Source organism: Pipistrellus hanaki (assembly GCF_964339955.1).
Source record: "Pipistrellus hanaki genome assembly, chromosome: 8".
NCBI classification, from domain to species: Eukaryota; Metazoa; Chordata; class Mammalia; order Chiroptera; family Vespertilionidae; genus Pipistrellus; species Pipistrellus hanaki.
The window spans coordinates 6,817,313-6,836,498 of record NC_140510.1 but is presented as its reverse complement, the minus strand read 5'-3'; the positions used below and the strand labels follow the sequence as shown (position 1 = coordinate 6,836,498).

Below are 19,186 nucleotides of genomic sequence, written 5' to 3'. Positions count from 1 at the left end.
CCTCTCTACTGTGTTTCCCTGAAAATAAGACATCCTCCGAAAATAAGACCCAGCGCATGGAAAGATAGGACATCCCCTGAAAATAACACCTAGCGCAACTTTGGGAGAAAAAATTAATATAAGACACTGTCTTATTTTAGGGGAAACAGGGTAGTTATATATATATCATCTGCTTACTGTACACCATCTACTTGGATGGAGTTCATAACCTTTGCATATGTCCTGGCCAGAAACCTTTGCATGTGCCCTGGTTCATGGTCCAATGCTCAACCACTGAGCCACACTGGCTGGGCTTTGATAGTTTCATTGTGACCTTAAGTGACAACATGTATAAAGCACTTGTAATACCGTAGGTCCACAGCCATTGGTGATTATACTGTGTTTCCCCGAAAACCACTGAGCCACTGAGTACAAAAAACTCCAGCTATGAGTACAAAAAACTCCAGCTATGAAGGTAAGCAGGTGGGAAAGGAGCTGTTAAAGGCCACTCAACCACTGAGCCACACTAGCTGGGCTTTGATAGTTTCATTGTGACCTTAAGCGACAACATGTATAAAGCACTTGCAATACCGTAGGTCCACAGCCATTGGTGATTATACTGTGTTTCCCCGAAAATAAAACATCCTCCGAAAATAAGACCTACTTACAGGTTTCCTTCTGAGTAAAATATAAGGCATCCTCCCAAAAATAAGCCCCCCCCCCCCCCCAGGCTCTGTCTCAGAATGCTATTGCTAAACATGAGAGATTTGGTCCACTGATTCTGAAAGAAATGGAGTCACAAGAAATTCACCAGGAAATTCAGGAATTGGATTGTTTGATGATGTTCCAGAAGATGATGACATGATTGTCATTGAATAAATGAGTGAATTCTTGATACTGTAGGATGCACAGTTTGTCTGGTTTGTGTTGACAACTACCGTACTACCGTACCGTATACAGGTAATACATTTCCTTTATTTTCATTTAACAATAAATGTGTGCTGTATTGTTCTTCATGGAAAAATAAGACATCCCCTGAAAATAAGACCAAGCACATCTTAGGGAGCAAAAATTAATATAAGACACTGTCTTATTTTTGGGAAAACAGGGTATTATTATTCCATTATCATTGTCTGAGAATATTGGACACATGCCTACTCTCTTCAGAAAACTGTTATCTCTTAACTGAGAGCTTCCCACACAACAAAGGACCCTGGGGACAAGTACAGGCTGTCACATTCTACAAGCCTAAGTGCCAGCGAAGCGAGAGCTGCCACACCTGCCCTTTCAGGAGCTTCCTCCTGCCCTCCCCGGGATGTTTGCTTCTCTTCCAGTGGGTGAGAGGATGCTCTAGGCAGGCTGTGGTTCTGTGAGGGCCATCGAACAGTGGGAGTCCTTTGAGAGCTCAGCTGAGGTGCGCTCCCCTTTCCACCAGGCAGCTCTGTCCCTAATGCTGGTGCCCCCACTAAAGGGTAGCTTTCACTTCCCAGGCCTGGCTTTCAGAAACTTGGCTGTGCTGTTGTAAAGACTGTGCAGCCACAGCTCATGTGCATTCAGAGTGCTTTCCGTCTCTCTCCCTCTCCCATTCTCTCTCTCTCACACATACACCACACACATTTACATGCATATCTAAAGCATATAAGCCTGTGGTGTGTGCACATGTCCATGTACACATATTCTCAACTGTCTCTCCAGGTCAAACAGCACTCCTCAACTGCAGGCGTACACCAGACACCTGCTCCACATCTACACTTGTTGCCTCCTTGAAATCTGAAACTGAACAAAAACCTCAAACTGCAATCATTACCTGCCCTTCTCACTCTGTAGGCACTATTTCTCAAAACAAAATGATCTATTTGCTTTTGTTCAGTTGCTTCAGTCAAAAAATTCCTATTCTTTCTAGATCTTTTTATATCCCTCACACTTTCCTCCCTGTCCATCAGCAAGCCTTCTCGGTTCTGTCTGGACCCAGGTACAGTTACAATTTCTGATACAATAGCCCTCATCCAAGCCATTATCACCACCCTCAGCCTAACAAATCTCTCTTCCTCCCTTTATTTTCCGATGGTCCATTTTCCATTTAGCAGTGAGAAGCTTTTTTAACAGGTAAAACTGGTAGTGTCACTTTTTTGTTTAAAATCCATGCTAGTTTTTAATTTCTGTGTGCTGACTGACTACCCCCTACATGGAAGTCTTAACACCATATGGAGTGAGTTCTGTTTCACACTAATGCATGCTTAATGTCTCAGACACATCACACCCCAGTTGGGTTAAGATGCTGTGAGAGGAGGAAGGTGAGGTGAGATAAGAAATGCGGCTGTGATGAGTGGGCACTCATGAGAGTAACGGAGAGGCTCCGTGTTTTATGCGGAGAGCTAAAACAGGAAGGCTCCGGAGTCCTCAATATGGCTTTTTATCAAGTCAATAAATTTGCTTTTTTACACGTTTGAGCCAGGCACGCAGGCCAGTGTAATTTAGCTGAGCAATAAGAAAGCTCATGACAGCACTTACAGTTCTGCTGGAATCAATAAAGTAGGGAGCAGGAGACCCATGTTTCCCCAGCAGCCCACAGGCCATGCTGGCTGGGAGTGAGCAGGCTGAGGAAGGAGAATGGGAGCTAAGGGAGGAATCATTTGATTCTTCATTAACTTAAGGAAACACAGAAAGGCACTTTTTTTTTTCTTCCACACAAAATCATACAAAATTCTCTCTTTATTAAATATACATTATTTACAGTTTAAATCTTTCTTCTGTACAACAGTAACCATAGAAAACAAAGAAATCTAAGGCTAACTTTTATTTTCCCCATACAGTGTATTAAGACAGTTTACATGGTTTACAAAACTGGTGGAAAGAGGCAACATCACTTGGGATTCTGTTTTGAAAACAAAAATAAGGAGGTCAAGAGAAAAAGCTAGTATCTGGCAGAACTACGAAGAGAGATGACCTGTTGCTTGCCTTTGCCATAAATAGAGTATGACATATATATTTTTTGGAGGAAGTAGTTTTGCAGCTCACTGTTTAACTGTGAACATGGGTCTCCTATTCTTTCCCATTCCTCAGAAAGGACTTCAGGCCAGTGTGGCATGGATCTCCCATCTGCAATGGACACTTTGATGCTCTGTCAGAGAGACCAGCAAATCGCAGCCTGTGGATTAAATCTGACCTCTTGCCTACTTTTCATAAGTAAAGTTTCACTGGAACACAGCCATGCCCCTTTGCCTATGCATGGCTACCTTCCCGCACAACAGCCGAGATGAGCTGTTGCAACAGAGTCTGTTTACAAGTCCTAAAATACAGACTCTCTGTTTCTACAGAAACATCTTAACTGGTTCCTTACCCATCCTTCACGGAGGCTGAGCCTCAGCTCCCCCTCAGCCAGCGCTCTTGCTCCCAGAGACCACTGTGCAGCTTCTGCTTCTTCCGGTTGACTGATGGGAGTGGCAGCCTGGCACAGCAGGGTCAGCAGGAAGCCAGGAGATAACCAGACTCAGAAGGAAAGTGCTGTGTTTGACCTCACTAAACACAAAGTTCCTCTCACAATATAACTATGCCATTTTAAGCAAGGTTTGGTAGGTATGTATATTTAGACAGAATAAGGTTATACAGATGTCACTACCTTTCAAAGAGAAAAAAATATGCTAACATTTCATGTAAAGCTTTTGGGATGTCCATAATGGAAATGCATGTTTAGGTAGATGTCTATTAATGTTATCCCTTAAAGTTTCACTGAAAGTTTCTTTTTATGGGTCTTCCAGAGACTCTACGGGGTACTGCAATGCTTCCTTTGCAGACACAGTACCTTTACCTGTGCTCTGAGCTTATTCTGGCATCTGAGACAGGGAAGAATATGATGCTAATCAGAATAAGATAAGATTTAATCCCTAAAACAATTAGCTTCACTTTTGTTAATGGCTTGGGACTACTCTCCTAATGTTTTACTATTATCTGTAAGAGTGTTCCTGTGTCACCAGGGAGGATTGAAGAAAACAGTATTATCAGGTAGTGTTAGATGGAGGGTCCCTGACTTTCAGGAATGGAGTGTGTCATACTTTCTTTGTCATTATGATATGCCTATGGATTTCATGACTTCAGGGATTCCATCAATGGGGTTTCCAATCAGGATAGTTCAGGAGTATGAATTAGGATTTTTCTGACCATTTCATTTCTCTAAAGTTGTATCTAGGTGCTCAACCTAGGCACATTAGATCAGATGGTGATAGCTCTAAATTTTCTGGAGAAATCCTGATGAAATTAAAATCATGAAAAATGAGATGTGGTTGGAGTAGGGTTGGGGACTTTAAAATATTAGGCAAAGTGCAGTAAAGAGTTCTTCATGCAAAGCCCAGGATGTTGCCTCTTTCCCTAGTGTTTGAGCCAATGATCAGAACGCACTAAGAGACCCCTGAGTTAGGAGCCAGGAGAATGGGAAGAGCTGGTGCCACTGGCCCATAGTGGATTCAGTGGCCCCTGCACCTGGGACAGCTACCAGATTTTGCCACACATCCCTCTTCAACATGTTCCCAGCAGCTGTGCTCAGAACATCAAAAAAAACTTTTATCTTAATTCTTGCTCATGTCTGCTTAACCACTTCATAGACTTTATATGCTACAAATGACAGACAGCTAGCTTACAAAGTATATTTCACTAAAAAATGTGCTTTTGTGTTCATCCTCAGAGTACCTTAGTGCAAAATAAGAGAAAAAAAATTTACTTAAATAGCAAAAGAGTAAAATATTAAAATCTTATATGATGGTTTCAAATAAATGACACCTCAAAATGGAATGTGTGTCTTTCCCTATTAAACAGATATGTGTATAGAATGTCCTGAAGAAAGCGTCAACAGCAGCCCTATTTTCACTAAGTGTCTGTATATGTGTGTACTTGCATTTTTATTCTTTCTAGAAATTTATGAAAACGTGATAAAACCAAGGACAACCATATCTAAAAACTAGATGGCTTACCAAGTGTGTGGGTGAGGGAATAGCAGGAGATGTTAAGAACAACTAAAGGACAGTGTATGGAAGTAATTCAATTACACTTTGTGTCTTTTAGAGAAAACATTTTCAAACTGCTTGAGAAACATGAAACAGCACTCAGCTGTGCTCAAGATATTCTGAAAGTTTGGAGTTTGGTTTCAACTTTTTCCATTAATCACCTTTTGTATCCACAGGAAAAAGGGGCCCTCTTTATTTAATGGGTCAACTTGTGACTGTTAGGACAACTGAAGACTAAATGCATCCAATCACTTAGGTTAAGGGAAAGTGCGTCTTAAATTTCCCTGTTCAGGCTGGTGTTGCCAGGGGTTTTGTTAGACTGTAGCTATGGGAGAATTTAAAGGAAGCCCAGGTGTTGGTGATCAAATTGTCAATCCTTTTTATAAGAAACTAGAGGCCCAGTGCATGAATTTGTGCACCAGTGGGGTCTCTTGACCTGGCCTGTGGAATCAGGCTGAACCCAGCTCTCCCATGTCCCCTGAGGGTCCCAGATTGCGAGAGGGCCCAGGCCAGGCAGAGGACCCCACTGGTGCATGATTGGGGCCAGGGAGGGACACAGAAGGTTGGCCAGGTAGGGAGAGGCCATGGGAGGGCTCCAGCACATGTCCGGCCTATCTCATTCAGTCCTGATAGCTGGACCCAAGCAGCAAGCTAACCTATCAATTGGAGTATCTGCCCCCTGGTGGTCAGTGTATATCATAGCAAGTGGCTGAGCGGCCTTAGCATATCGTTAGAATATTATGCTTTGATTGGTTGAATGGACAACTGAACACTTAGCATATTAGGCTTTTATTATATAGGATAATTCCAATGGCCTGGTTCCTATCACTCTGAACATCTTGGAAAAGACTCTTTGCTTATAGCTCCCTATGCTACTCCTCTAACTGAATGAGCTTTCTGCTGAGGAGACATGTGTGACTTTCAGAATTGAAAAAATGCAGCCAGAGCACAGACCTGAGACCTCTCTTAAATGGCCAACAACATTTGGTTAGCATTTTCTCAAAGATACACATCTTCTGGTTCTCAGAGATCTCATCAGGACAAAAGAGAGTTCTAGGAGGAGTTTGAGTACAACAAAGACCCCTAATAGCATCTGGGAACGCAATGGCATGCAATAGGTCCTACTGTATGTTAAAGAAGAATTAATAAAAGAGGAGGCCGGAGAAGAGGTGAAGAAGAGGTTCCTAAATTGTCACATTGGGCTAGTTGATGGGAAGGGGCTTTTAAGAATCCCAAACCAGAAGTGAATAAGGAGAATTAAGCCTCCAGATATACTTTAGAGCAGGGACATTTACTCCTGCTGCCCCTAAAGGCTCACTCTGCCTTCCCCTGCAGGAACATTTCTGCATCAATATGCATTTGCTTTGAGGAGGAGAAAAAGCGGCTTATTGAAGGTGAAAGTAATAAACAAGAAAAAGGATTACAAATATTTTCCAGAAATTTGCCTGTTTTGTTTTTTTTAAGTCTATAGCAAGGGCTTCACAAAAATAATTGTGCAGTACCTTTGTTCGACATTCTACAGCACTTTATGCATACCTTACTATAACAAGATATGCCCGTTGCAACAAAATGTGTTAGACTTTTGGTAAGCACAAGGTGTAATTTATATTTCACACCCAAAATCTAGCACAGCCACTGGGGTACTGAGCACTGAGTAAATACCTCATGAGTGAAGAAAGGAAGAAGGGAGCAATCTAGTTCTTTGTTCTGGTCCTGCTTTTATGGTGGCAAAAGGGGGAAGTTGGCTTATTACCATGCCTGCTAACATTAAAGAGAATATTACCTATTTTAAAAAGCTGCCCCAGGATCCTTAGGATAAATCTCTCATTGCAGTTGAGAGTGAATAGAAGAGTCTAAGTTGTTCATAAAAATATATCTAGAGAAGAGACATGTCTCTAATTCTCCAGATGAATTCTCATAGAAACCGTGGCAATCTAGCTAACTGATACAATGGATGATGCAGTGGGTGTTAAATATGTTATATGGTAAACAGATGCACTATTGCTTGCATAAATACATTTGTTTGGTGGAAGGATATCAATGAAATAGCCCCCTTAGAATGTAAAATTACACAGGGATTTTTGGTTTTACTGTATGGTGACCATATTTGATTACTTTTTCATGTAAACAGCAGTTAACAAAGACTGAAGATTAAAGTGGAAATGTATGATAGTCCCCTTGGCCAGAGCAGGCATTCAGAAAATGTGATTACTGAAGCAGGAAGGGTGGTAAAGGAGGGATGAGAAATATTTCAAAATCTTTTTTAGAGTATAATTGTTCAAAGATTGAAAAACTCACACAGTTAAGAAACTTCACAACCAACATGGATCGTGGTATCACTGAGAAAAGAGAGGCAAAGCTGGCACCATTTCTAACTGAAAATTGAGTTTTCTTTGGAGGAGGCAGCTCACTTGCTGTCATATGCATCCAGTAAAAGGAGGTTTGCTGAGTTTATGAAATAATCGCACCCTGTAAAATTATTTCTACTGCGGCCCCGAGACTCTTTTCTAAGAGTAGCATGCAGAGTGCACTGTCTTGTCATTTGTCTGCAGGCCTAGGATATGCAGGGAGGTCCACTGGCAGGTTCTCAGTGGCAAGAAGGAGCATTGCAACGGCCTATGGTCACATATATGCAGATGAGAAAAGCAACTACTCTACATTGGCCTGTCTAGTCCTCCACTTCTTCCGTAAGCCCTGTATCAGCAAAATACCATCCTTGTTTTTCCCAGCTTTATTACTCACACCTTCCTTTTCCTTTCCATTTCATTATCAGAGAGGCTTCAGGCTAAACCCACTACATTTCCTGGACACTTTAATCTCCAGAGACAAAGCACTGCATAGCCCAGCAAATGGCCGATTTATACAGACTTTTTATAGAAATAGAAAACTCAAAAGCAAAAGTGGAAATAGGAAAGGACAGGGCAGGGGAAAAAAAAAACAGTATTTAAAGATCTTTCCTCCTATTAATAGATCATCTTATTAAAGGAGAAGGGGAAAAAAAATAGTGCCTTTTGTAGAATCACATTAAAACAAATTTACTAGCAAAAATATATAATGGAAATGATGAAATAATTAACAATTCAGAGAGAATTTCAAGGAGAGCCTGTGTAATTAGAACATCTTAAAATTGAGAAATAGATTACAAAGTAAGTCCTTACACCACGTTCTCTGAAAGCAGAGCCCGAAAAGTCCGGAAGAAGCCAGAGCGTGCCTCACTGGGAGCCTCCTCAGGCAAGACTGCCTTAATTCTGGTATGCTCACTGGGAACAAGAAGGAATCTCATTGTCAAGGCTGGGAACAGTGATGTGGTGAGTGTTTCCCCAACAGAATTAGCCTTGTTTAGAGAAGGAGTAAGAACGTTCCACTTCTGTGGAGCATCATATGGGCTTGCCCACATGCTGGGGCATTTATATTGCTCCCCCTATGTTTTTCTCCAACTCGGCCCAGAGGCAAAGGGTGAGGGATAATGCTGCAGCAAGATCCCAGCATTCTTACCTCCACCTGGTGACTGAGCTCAAGATGCCTTCTAGAAGGAATGATTGAGTTTCTTCGATGCTTTGTCATCAAAGGGGCAAAGACTCGGAAATCTGTCACCACCTTGTCTAGCATATTATGCCTATAAGAAGACGTGTGTATGTGTGTGTGTGAGTGTGCATGTGTGCAGAATTGATAATGTGATATGCTCCAGAGCTATGGGCTCCTCCGAAGGTGAGCAGGGGGGATTTGCTGTAGCTAACCTGCCTCAGATGCCAGTGAATCCTGAACCTCCTACGAGCTGGCATGATGGACAGGTGGGCCATGCCTGCTCTGAAATATACAACCTGCATCTCCTTTCTTCACCAGATGTCTAGTGAGTGGATAGAGGAGAATTGTGTTTGGTTGGTATTTTTCTTCTTTTGTGTGGTCTTTTCTTTAAAGCTAAATTAAGGTGGCTTAAGCTTGTTCATGGAACCAATTTAAACTGTTATTCGAATGTTTTATGTTTCATATATATGTATAATAATCCCAGGACTAACCTATCTAACGTTCCTTATGAAGTTGGCGGAGGCATTTTGAAGCTATGGAACATCTACTTCCTCCTCCTATGCCACTATCCCATGCTTCCTCTAATGCTGGGCTGGACTCCTGCCGCTGGAGTGTGCTGCTCAGCGTGTCGGCCCTGGAGAGAGTGGTAAGGCAGGAGCACAAGGACAGCTCACTGCCATCAGGGCACCTGAGTTTAAAATGCTCAGAGGATAAGAGTCAGAGTGAAAAAAGATTATGAGTTAGGTCAATGGGATTCCTGTGGTATAAATGTTAACACAAAATAATCCTCTGTTGTTCCTTTTAAAATGGCACTGAAAGATGTCAGGCCTCTAGCATCTACTTTCCTACCCTCAGTTCCCTGGTCGGAACAGACTTGAGATGGGGAGGACATCAAAGATGACTGACACACAGCTAAGTCAACCTCAGGTTCAAAGCAAGCCTGCTGGACTGACTGAAGGTGCATCTGAGAAACTAGAATACAGGACTGCATATGCTCATTGCACACGTGTCTCCCCTTGTCTAGAAGTAAAACCAGTCTCGAGTGATCATTACCAACACAATAGGTTTGTTAAAGGAAGACAGTGGCCATAGCTGCCTGGTCTTCTGGGCTGGGTCGGGGGGAATGCCATGGTTGATGCAGGTATGACCCGAAAATAAAGGAGGAACAAATAAGAAAAAGAAAAGGACGAATTAAGAGACGGAGAAAAAGGAGAAGAAAAAATTAAACAAGAGTTTTCGTTGACCCTGTAGATTTTCAAATGAAATATTCCCGCTTGCACTCGCTCACTGTATTTTGCAAGTCAATGTCATTTCTGAAGGAACTGTCCACGTTCGCTGGGTACTCCTTCTCCTTTATCTGGCTGGTGCGATGTGACTGCTTGTGCTGGTAGAGGAACCGCGCCATGATGCCGACCACGGAGAAGATGATGAATATCACCACTGCGATGACTCCTGTGGAGAAAGGGGCAAGGAGAGAAAACATTGTCACACTCAGCCACTCCAGAGAGGATTTGGTCCAGACAAGGAAGTGCTTAGGGGGAAACAAAAGAAAACAAAACAAAACAACAATAAAGCTCTGCCACATGCCCAGAAACAAAGACCACCTGAAACACCCTCAGTCTTCAAGTATAAAAAGCAACCTCTTCCAGAATGGGGAGAAAGCCAGTTGACATCAGAGATTGCATTGAATGGACTAAGATTGCTATACAATAAATATGTAATGACACTAGCAAAATATTTTAATAAATTTCTTCAAGATTCTCTTTAAAGAATGTGTCAGAATCAGTTGTAATTAGCACATTTTTATAACCTTGCAAATAAGGATTTTATAACTACTTTTGCATCCTAGGAAATAATATTTGACTATCTCACATCACAATAATGCTCTACCGATGTAAATGTGGTGATGTATATGTTTACTTTGCTAAAAAGTTTGATTAATAACAAAATGCTTCCCAAACATTCAGGGCATTCCCAAACTGCCTGCTGCTTCCATTCCAGGCCAGCTAGAGACAGTATGCCTCTGCCCTTCGGAAACGCAAAGCCAGCTGAAATGCAAGTTTCTGCCCAATTGTGTCAGATTCCTCCCACTTTGCTTGTTTGTGATTTTGCTGGACCTACTTGGCGAATCGCCCTTTGCTGACCTCTAAGGTCTTATTTCTATCTTTGCCAGGAAGGCTCTTGGGATATGAAGAGCAAAGTCAGCAAAGGGATATTAAAAATGTGGACACTGCCACTTTTAAAAGGAGGCTATGTCTGCACAGGAATGAAAGTTTCTCAACATTAACATTTGAAAACTATTTACTATTTTCAAAGATAAGTTATTACTAATATTGTTGAGATATTAGTATGCAATCTTCTGTTTTCCTTTAAGCAGGATAGATATTGGTAAAATATGTGTATTTCACAAAGCCACTTTTGAACACCCTGCATTATGATTTATGTAAACAGGAATCTTAGAGAGTTAAATACATTAAATGTGTACCCCCTATGGATTTTTTCAGAGCTGAGGCCCTGACTAAGACACAGCATTATGTAACATATCTGCTACTCTTTAAACCAGACAGGGTGAAACCTCCTAAGCTACCAAACTTATGATTGACTGGGTGGTGGGTGACTCCCAGGAATGGCGGTGCTCAGCGTGGGAGGCTGTGCTGGCCTCACAGTGTCCCCTGAGGATGAGGGGACTTTCCTGCTCTTGTTGGTACTTGCAGAAGGATGACATGGGTGGGGAAAAGGGAGAGGCCACATAGGTTTTTTCTCACTTGCCAAATGAGAAATTAATCACAGGAAGAGAAGCAGGCACCAAATTATTTCCTATGTTCCTTGTTGCCAAATAAAATCAAGTTGGACTCTTTCCGGAAGCAGAAATTCATATCAGACATTTTAGGAACTTCCTTAAGGAGGCAGCTTTTCTTTCCTCACCATCCCCTGCCAGGCTGCGCCTTTGTGCTCCCACAGGGTTAGCACTCCCCTCAGAGCACTGCTCCTGGCCTCTGTGCTGCCTGTTTGCCCGGCCTGTCCCCCACCAGACCAGGGGTTCTTTGCGAGCAGTGCCCATAGCTTTCGCCCTCTATTTCTATCCTGAGCACAAGCCCTGACCAAGGTTGGGGCTCATTAATTTGAAGTTAAATTAGTGGCTACTGCCATCTTCAGAAAGGACCCCACCTAACTGCCAGAGGCAGGGATGGGGCAGGCTACGCTGTGGTCCTCAGATGGAAATGGATTTAGCACCTCACAGGCATCTGTCATTGAACAGGTTTGGGAGGCAATCTGTGTTGCAAGACCCAGATGGAAAAATCAAGACTCCTGGAGGCTGCAGCAAGCTGAGGGAATGAACGGGGCTGGGAGGCCAGCAGGCAGTGAGACCAGGGGATGCCACGGGAGAGGGGGAGCTGAGCTCACCTCAGAGCAGCCAAGATCTGCTCTGTACCATGTGCCACTGGATCAAAACTACAGGCTGAGGGCTTCACTCCCAGCTCATTAGATCCAACCCAAACCACTTATGGAGCAAACTCAACAGGATGCAGCTTCCCCCATCTGTCTGCCCCAGTATGGCCCTCTCCCATACACAATTTTACTGGTTTGCTTGGCTTGTGCTTCAGGAAAACAGCCACCTGGATGAGGTGAATGCAATGCACGCTGCCTGTCTCCCAGTAAACTATCCAGCTGCTGAGTCAGTAGTCAGCTGCCTGAGAATCGGGGCGGGGTGCATCCATGGAGCTGCTGGCACCGTACAGCACATAGAACTGTTTGTGAAAAGGCTCATGGACTGGCAGGGACCGTGGGGCCCTGGGTGCTGATGGCATTAAGAAAGGTTCAGATACACTTCTCCAAAGGACTGAATTACTTGTGCCTTTTCTGTTTTCATCAACAAGTAATGGTTTACCTCCAATGACAGCCGAGTCACTCTGAATTGCATTGGTAAGTGGTTCCCGCTCATCTCTCTTTCCAAATGGGTCTGAAAGAAGCAAGAAACAGGAGCCGTCACTCCACACTGAAAGGCCTGGGAGGAGGACTATTGTGCCGAGTTGGGATCACACACTTGAGGATGAGACCGGTTGCTCCCAAATGGTGGTGGGTTGAGATTTTGAGGGGGGAAAAAATAAAGCAAACATTCACAAAAAAAAGCATTTGAAACACATTACTTAACACCCATAGTAGCATGATCCGGTAAGCTTCTGTAATTTGTAAGGTCCGTGGTTAAGACAGGTGATGGCAGTACCCTGCCCATGTGTGCTGTGTCCTACAGCTTCCCTCCTGGCCTACCCTCTGTGCTTGGCTGGGCAGTTTCTACGCACGACACTGGCTTCTCACCTCAAGCACACATGCCCCTGCTCCTGCTGCAAGAGGACACTAAGCCCATAGACAGGGAAGGACAAAAGTGCTGAAGAATTAATGTCTCAAACCCTCAGTAAGGAGAGGGTTAGCGTCCATGGGATAAGGAAAAGTGCCTTGCATTTAAGAGCACATGTATGTGGGTCTGAGTCACAGTCTGGTGATATTGAGCTAGATAAGTTCACATAATCTGCAAGTGCATTAATGACACTCATACAGAGTTCATGTGGGATTTCCAGGGCCGGCAGCACCTGTCCCTGTGATCACTTATTCCTGAGGGAAAGACTATAGCCTGAATACTCTTTATTTTTCTTGTTTCACAGATAATGACATTAATTACAATGATACAAGTAATGAACTTGTCCAGAGTCCTAAAGTTCATTCACAGAAGATTTGGAATTAAAGCAAGGCTGGCCAACCTTCACATTTGGGTTCTTTCTATTGCACCTCATTGCTGCAGGAAAATGCCGAGATCAGAGTGAGCAGGCAGCAAAACTCAGTCTTTTCTGTGCTGATATTTAATAGCTTATTCAGCATTGATTACCAAGCTAGATTAAAACAAATACTTCAAGACATCCAGGATGATCAGGAACATGATAAGATACTGAGTGTAAAACAGATGTGTGAGGGTGAATGTGCTGTAGGGCTTTCCTATATTAAAAAAGTAGGTTTTAATCACATAACTTGTATTAGTCAACAGCCAGCTTGCCTTTCTGAGCTCCAAACTCTTTAATCCTTAGAGAAGAAACCATTTGAACAGTAGTAACCAGTATATGTCTATACAGTTATATATGCAAACATGGTTTTAGTTCTAATACTCATTGTATTAAAAGTAGGATTATATTAACACATATGGAAATTACCCATGAAAAATCAATCATACTTTTTAACCACTCAGATAAGGAACTGAGTAATATTAATCTTTAACCTGGAAGTTTTTGAAGACATCAAAAGTAGTGCTACTGATGTAAATTCCATTGGGAATTCTCTTGTATACCTGAGGAAGAGTGCACCGTAGTCACTGCATTCACATCTGAATCCGTCCCAGAGCCACAGCTGGCTTCTGTCAGGGCTCCTCGAATGATCACTGGTGCGATGGTCGTGTGGCGCAGAGCTGCCTTCAACGGAGCTATGTGGTTATATTGGACTGAAGACAGGCACCCAACAAAACCCAGGCTGTTTGCTGTAGCGACTTCAGAATCTAATTCGGCATTATCTGCAACATGAAAGACAAGTGCCTTTCTTTCCAAACTATGCTCTATATCTTCTTTAAAAAAAACTTTATTGTTTACATTTTATATTTATAATTATTTTGTTTTAGCTTCAGGTGTACAGCATAGTGGTTAAAAAATCATATACTTTACAGTGATCTCCTCAGTATTTGCAATACCCATCTGGAACAATCCATATATATAAAAGGCTAATATGCAGTTTGACCTAGATATTGGGAGTTCAATCGCTCGCTATGATGTGTGCTGACCACCAGGGGGAAGCAGAGGAATGAAGGGAGGCCCTGGCCAGCAGGTGGCAGCCAGAAGCCCGGCCTGGACACCCTACCAATGCATGATTTTCCTGCACTGGGCCTCTAGTGTGTGTGTGTGTGTGTGTGTGTGTGTGTGTGTGTGTGTGTATTTGACAATATACCCTATGCTGTACTTTACAACCCCAAATATTTTGTGACTGCTAATTTGTACTTAAACTCTTTATCTTTTGTTTTACCCAATCCCCAGGCCTCCTTTGTCTGGCAACCATTTTATTTTATTTTTAATAATGTCTAAAATCACAGATATTGCCAAAACCGGTTTGGCACAGTGGTAGAGCATCGGTCTGCGGACTGAAAGGTCCCGGGTTTGATTCCGGTCAAGGGCATGTACCTTGCTTGCAGGCACATCCCCGGTAAGGGGTGTGCAAGAGGCAGCTAGTCGATGTTTCTCTCTCATTGACGTTTCTGACTCTCTATCTCTCTCCCTTTCTCTCTGTAAAAAATCAATAAAATATATTTTTAAAATGTTAAAAAATAATAAAATAAAATAAAATCACAGATATTACCTTATTTTTGAATTAGGAAATTCACCCCCTATCTCTTTCTATGTCCTCTCCCCAAACACTTTTTCCACTAAAGAATCAATATATCAACGACAGATCATTTAAAAAATGCTAGGGCCATCTCTGCTTTGAGAAAATGTTTCAAACTTTTAATTTTTATTCACATATTTTATAAGCTGTAAGAAAGACAATAAATCTCTCCTATGCTCTAGATGTTTTATAGAATGTATAACATTATTCCCATCAACACTTATCAATAAATGCCAATAATTAGTTGAAACATACTACAATGCTCATTACAACACTTAACTCAAACATATTGAAGAAAATTAAGTGAAAAGAGGCAGACAGAGAAATTATAAGTCAAAATGTCTTCCCAGAAGTTTATGACCTTCAAATGTGCTAAGTGGCCTGTGTAGATGGACCTTCTGTTTAAGACTTTCACCTGTTTAGTTCTGTCCATGGTATTCATTGTGAACCTGGCTTTCTAAAACAGCATTCAACCTCCCAAAGTATCTTTGAGTCTTTATAAAAGAAGAAGAGGCAAACATTTGTGACTCAAAGAAAGACCAATGTCTCATTTTCTTCAATGTTTGTATTAAGATTACTCAGTGGCCTATTCTTTTTAACAGAAATCATTTGAACAAATTGCTATGATGGAATCATATAAAACTATAATACACAATAAGCCCCCTTTTCCCCTTGAGGTGTAATAGTTTTGACACTATTAGATGTTTCAAATATTTTATTATGATAATTTATTTTTTAAAATACATGTTATTGATTTCAGAGAGGAAAGGAGAAGGAGAGTGAGATACATCAATGATGAGAAAGAATGTTATGAGGATTTATTTTTTGGAAGAGTGCAGAGACTTTCCTCTCTATCAGTATCAATTATAACATTTCAATCCATAAACAGTCAAAGAGTGCTTCCATGACCTCTAAGCAAGCATTTTGTTGGCAGCATTTAGGAAAAGATGCACTAGAACATGGAAGTAAATGAGAAATTAACATCCCTTAATTCTTTTTCTAGATTTACTCTCTTTACACTCTCCCCCTTTAAGCACAGAATAATGGTTAAACAACCATATACTTTACAAAGTGATCTCCCAGGATTTGCAGTACCCACATGCAAACCTCACTAGCGTGTCATCCTTCTCACAGAAAAGGAAAACAAGCCCTGTGAATTGTTACATGGCCAGGCAACAAGTTACCATAAACTTAAACTGAACAGCATGAAATAGCACACCTTATGATCTTACATTATGTAGAAATCTTTAAATGGGTCTTACTGGACTAAAACCAAGGTGCTACAGGGTACATTTCTTCTAGAGGTTCCAGGGAAAAATGCATTTCTTTGCTTTTTTCTGGATCATAAAGTCACCATGTTCCTTGGCTTACAGCTGCCTTTTTTTTTTTTTTTACCTTCAGAGCCAGCAAAGTTCTATTTGTTGTGCCTTCCTTCCATTACATCTACTTATAATTCTCTTATTTTGCCCTCTCTTCTTCTTTTAAGGACCATAGCAATTACATTGGGATCACCCAGATAATCTTGGGTGATTACCCCATTTTAAGGCCAGCTGCTTAGCAGCAGCAAGTTTGTTTGCAAACTTAACTCCTCTTAAACCCTTGGCTTAACACATTCACAGGTTCTGAGAGTTAGGGCTTGGATGTCTTTGTGGGTCATTATTCTCCCCACCACTCCAGAGCTGGAATTCTGTGATAACTCCCCAGATATCCTGAAGTGCTGGTGCATAGTCGTTACTTCCTACTGGAAAAATTCATAGGTTTACTTCTTATCATAGCCTTAAATGTCATTATCTCATAAAAGATTTATTGGACAGTGTTATGCAATAGTCTTCCAGATCAAGAAGCTTTAAGACTGGGTGCTACTTGTTGAATGGCTCAAAACTTCAATGTAACCAGCTATAATTCAGAATGCATGGTAGCTGGTGATTGACAGTTATCAGGGATAAAATTACAGAGCAGAAGTATGCAGAGGAGGAGGCCAAAAGAAAGTATACACTGGCATAACATTTTGCTTTATAGGATTTGGAAGCAGTGGAAAGTGACATGGCAATGTTGCTATATCTCGAGGGTGTAAGTTAACAGCACCAGATCTCATATCCTGAACCCAGTGAGAAAGAAGCCCAGAAAGCTGGCAAGATCATTGAAGGTCATCACTATGATGACTCAATGAATACAAGCTCCAGGTACAAGAATAGGCACATGGATGAACCACGGGAAATACCAGAAAATGACATTCTCTCCTTAAAGAAAGAACTGTTTTAAATAAAGTCTTATTTCTGAGGAAGTGTATTTCTTCTAGATGTATAATAAGTATGAAAACTTTGAGATGTTTCTTAATAGAAAGAAAGAGAACATGAAATCATCACAGGAGAAAGTACTCTCAGTATGAGGCCTGATATAATGATTTCTCAGATTCTTACTAGTGTAGAGATAGGCAAACAAATTTAGGATGGTTCCAAATTATTTTTATAATCTTGTTAAGGGAGAATGTGATAGGGAGAAGTTGCTTGCTAAAATAATTAAAAGCTTCAAGTACTCAATATTCACTGTCTATTAAATACCTACTATTTAATTACCCTACTTGTTTTTACAATATAATTACTATTCCTTAAAATTTATTTCATTTATATTCTATTATCATTCAAAATTTATAGATGGAGATACTGACACTGTTAAAAGTTAGAAGATGTACAGAGGATCATTTGGCAAAGTTGAGATTAAAATCAAAGTCTCTATGCCTGGAAATGCCAAATTCTTTACCTAAGCTGAGATACTTAAAAGTCTCTCAAAAACATCCTAGGCAGGGTATTTTAACATAAACTAGCTAAGAAATAGTTTGCAAAGAAAAGCACAAGTAATTTTTGTTGAATGCTTCCCAAAACTCAGTAAACTCTGTTTTATTGAAGACATAGTGCATTTCCTAATACATTTTATTCCGTTTTTAGGTTACTGCTGCATTCTATTCATATGGAACAAGGTGAGGGGACTGTGATATGTGCTAAGCTGAGCAATGATATGGAAGACAGACTTGACAATGAATGTGGCTCCACAGAGGGAGTGGAAGGAGGGTGTGACCAAGGCCCTACCATGGGGATGGCCTCTATTCTGTTCCTCATTCTTTCCAACCTTTTCTGCTAACATATAAAAGTTACAACCAATCAAGAATTACAAGTTTTCTCCACAGAGTATGTACCACCACCATGAGAAACCACAGGTATCTTACAAACATCAACTACCTACAGAACATCTTATTTGAAAACTAGAGGCCTGGTGCACAGATTCATGCACTTGTGGTGTACCTCAGCTTGGCCTGTAACCTCTCACAATTTGGGACCTCTCAGGGGATGTAGAAGGCCTGGTGCACAGATTTGGCCCAATCCCCACAGGCCAGGCTGAGGAATCCCAACCAGTGCACAAATATAAAATCTTTGGTTAATCTCTTCCAACCCTCCCCGCTCCCCTTCCCTCTGAGATTTATCAGTCTGTTCCATATTTCCATGCCTATGTGTTGAGCATCTGCCCCTGGTGGTCAGTGCGCATCATAGCTACCAGTCAAACTGTGGAACTGTAGGACACTTAGCATATTAGTTGATTTAGCTCTTTCAACACACTTTAAAAATCATTGACTAAGCAAAAACAAACAGACAAAAAGCATAGCTGCAGACAGCAGTCTAGTGACTGCCAGAGGAAAAGGGAGGTGGAAGAAGCAGGTAAAGAGAGTAGGCAGGATAAATGGTTACAGAAGGAGATGACTTCAGGTGGTGAACACACAATGTAATCTACAAATGACATATTATAGAATTGCACACTTGAAACATGTATAATCTTATTAACCAATGTCGCCACAATAATTTCAATAAAATATTTTTTAAATCACTGATATATGGTTTCTGACATGCATTAGCTTCCTGTTGACAAAGCAGGCTCTTCCACAGATGACATGTGTGTTCTCATTTCTGACCTTCAATTGTAAAATAGTGATTAATAGTACCAACCACATGAATTGTGGTGGGAATATATATAACAATAGAAGTGTGATTCTTAGGTTAGTGTCCATAAATGCATTTATTATTATTACTGTTAATTATTATTACTCTTCCTACTACTCATCCATGGAGCTTCAAATTTGTTTATTACATTCAATGGCTCTCAACATGCCCAGGTGACCTTTGTATTTGTATGGGAGAACTCAGATGTGAATTCTGATGTGCTTGCTATGAGGTTTTTCCACTGAATTTCCACCCAATAAGGATTCACAACTGAATAAGCCT

At 41.3% G+C, this 19,186-nt stretch overlaps 1 protein-coding gene across 1 annotated transcript in view; it reads right to left on the bottom strand.

The window, feature by feature from the left end:
• Nucleotides 1-8,009: 8,009 nt before the first annotated feature.
• Nucleotides 8,010-19,186, bottom strand: part of CNTNAP5 (contactin associated protein family member 5) — a 777,193-nt gene continuing 766,016 nt past the window's right edge. Inside the window, exons 22-24 of the mRNA XM_084892213.1 lie at nucleotides 13,837-14,055; nucleotides 12,391-12,462; nucleotides 8,010-9,953 (exon numbers count right to left, since the gene is read on the bottom strand). Coding sequence (XP_084748339.1) covers nucleotides 9,757-9,953; nucleotides 12,391-12,462; nucleotides 13,837-14,055 — 488 coding nt within the window. The 3' untranslated portion in view covers nucleotides 8,010-9,756. The remainder of the gene's footprint in view (nucleotides 9,954-12,390; nucleotides 12,463-13,836; nucleotides 14,056-19,186) is intronic.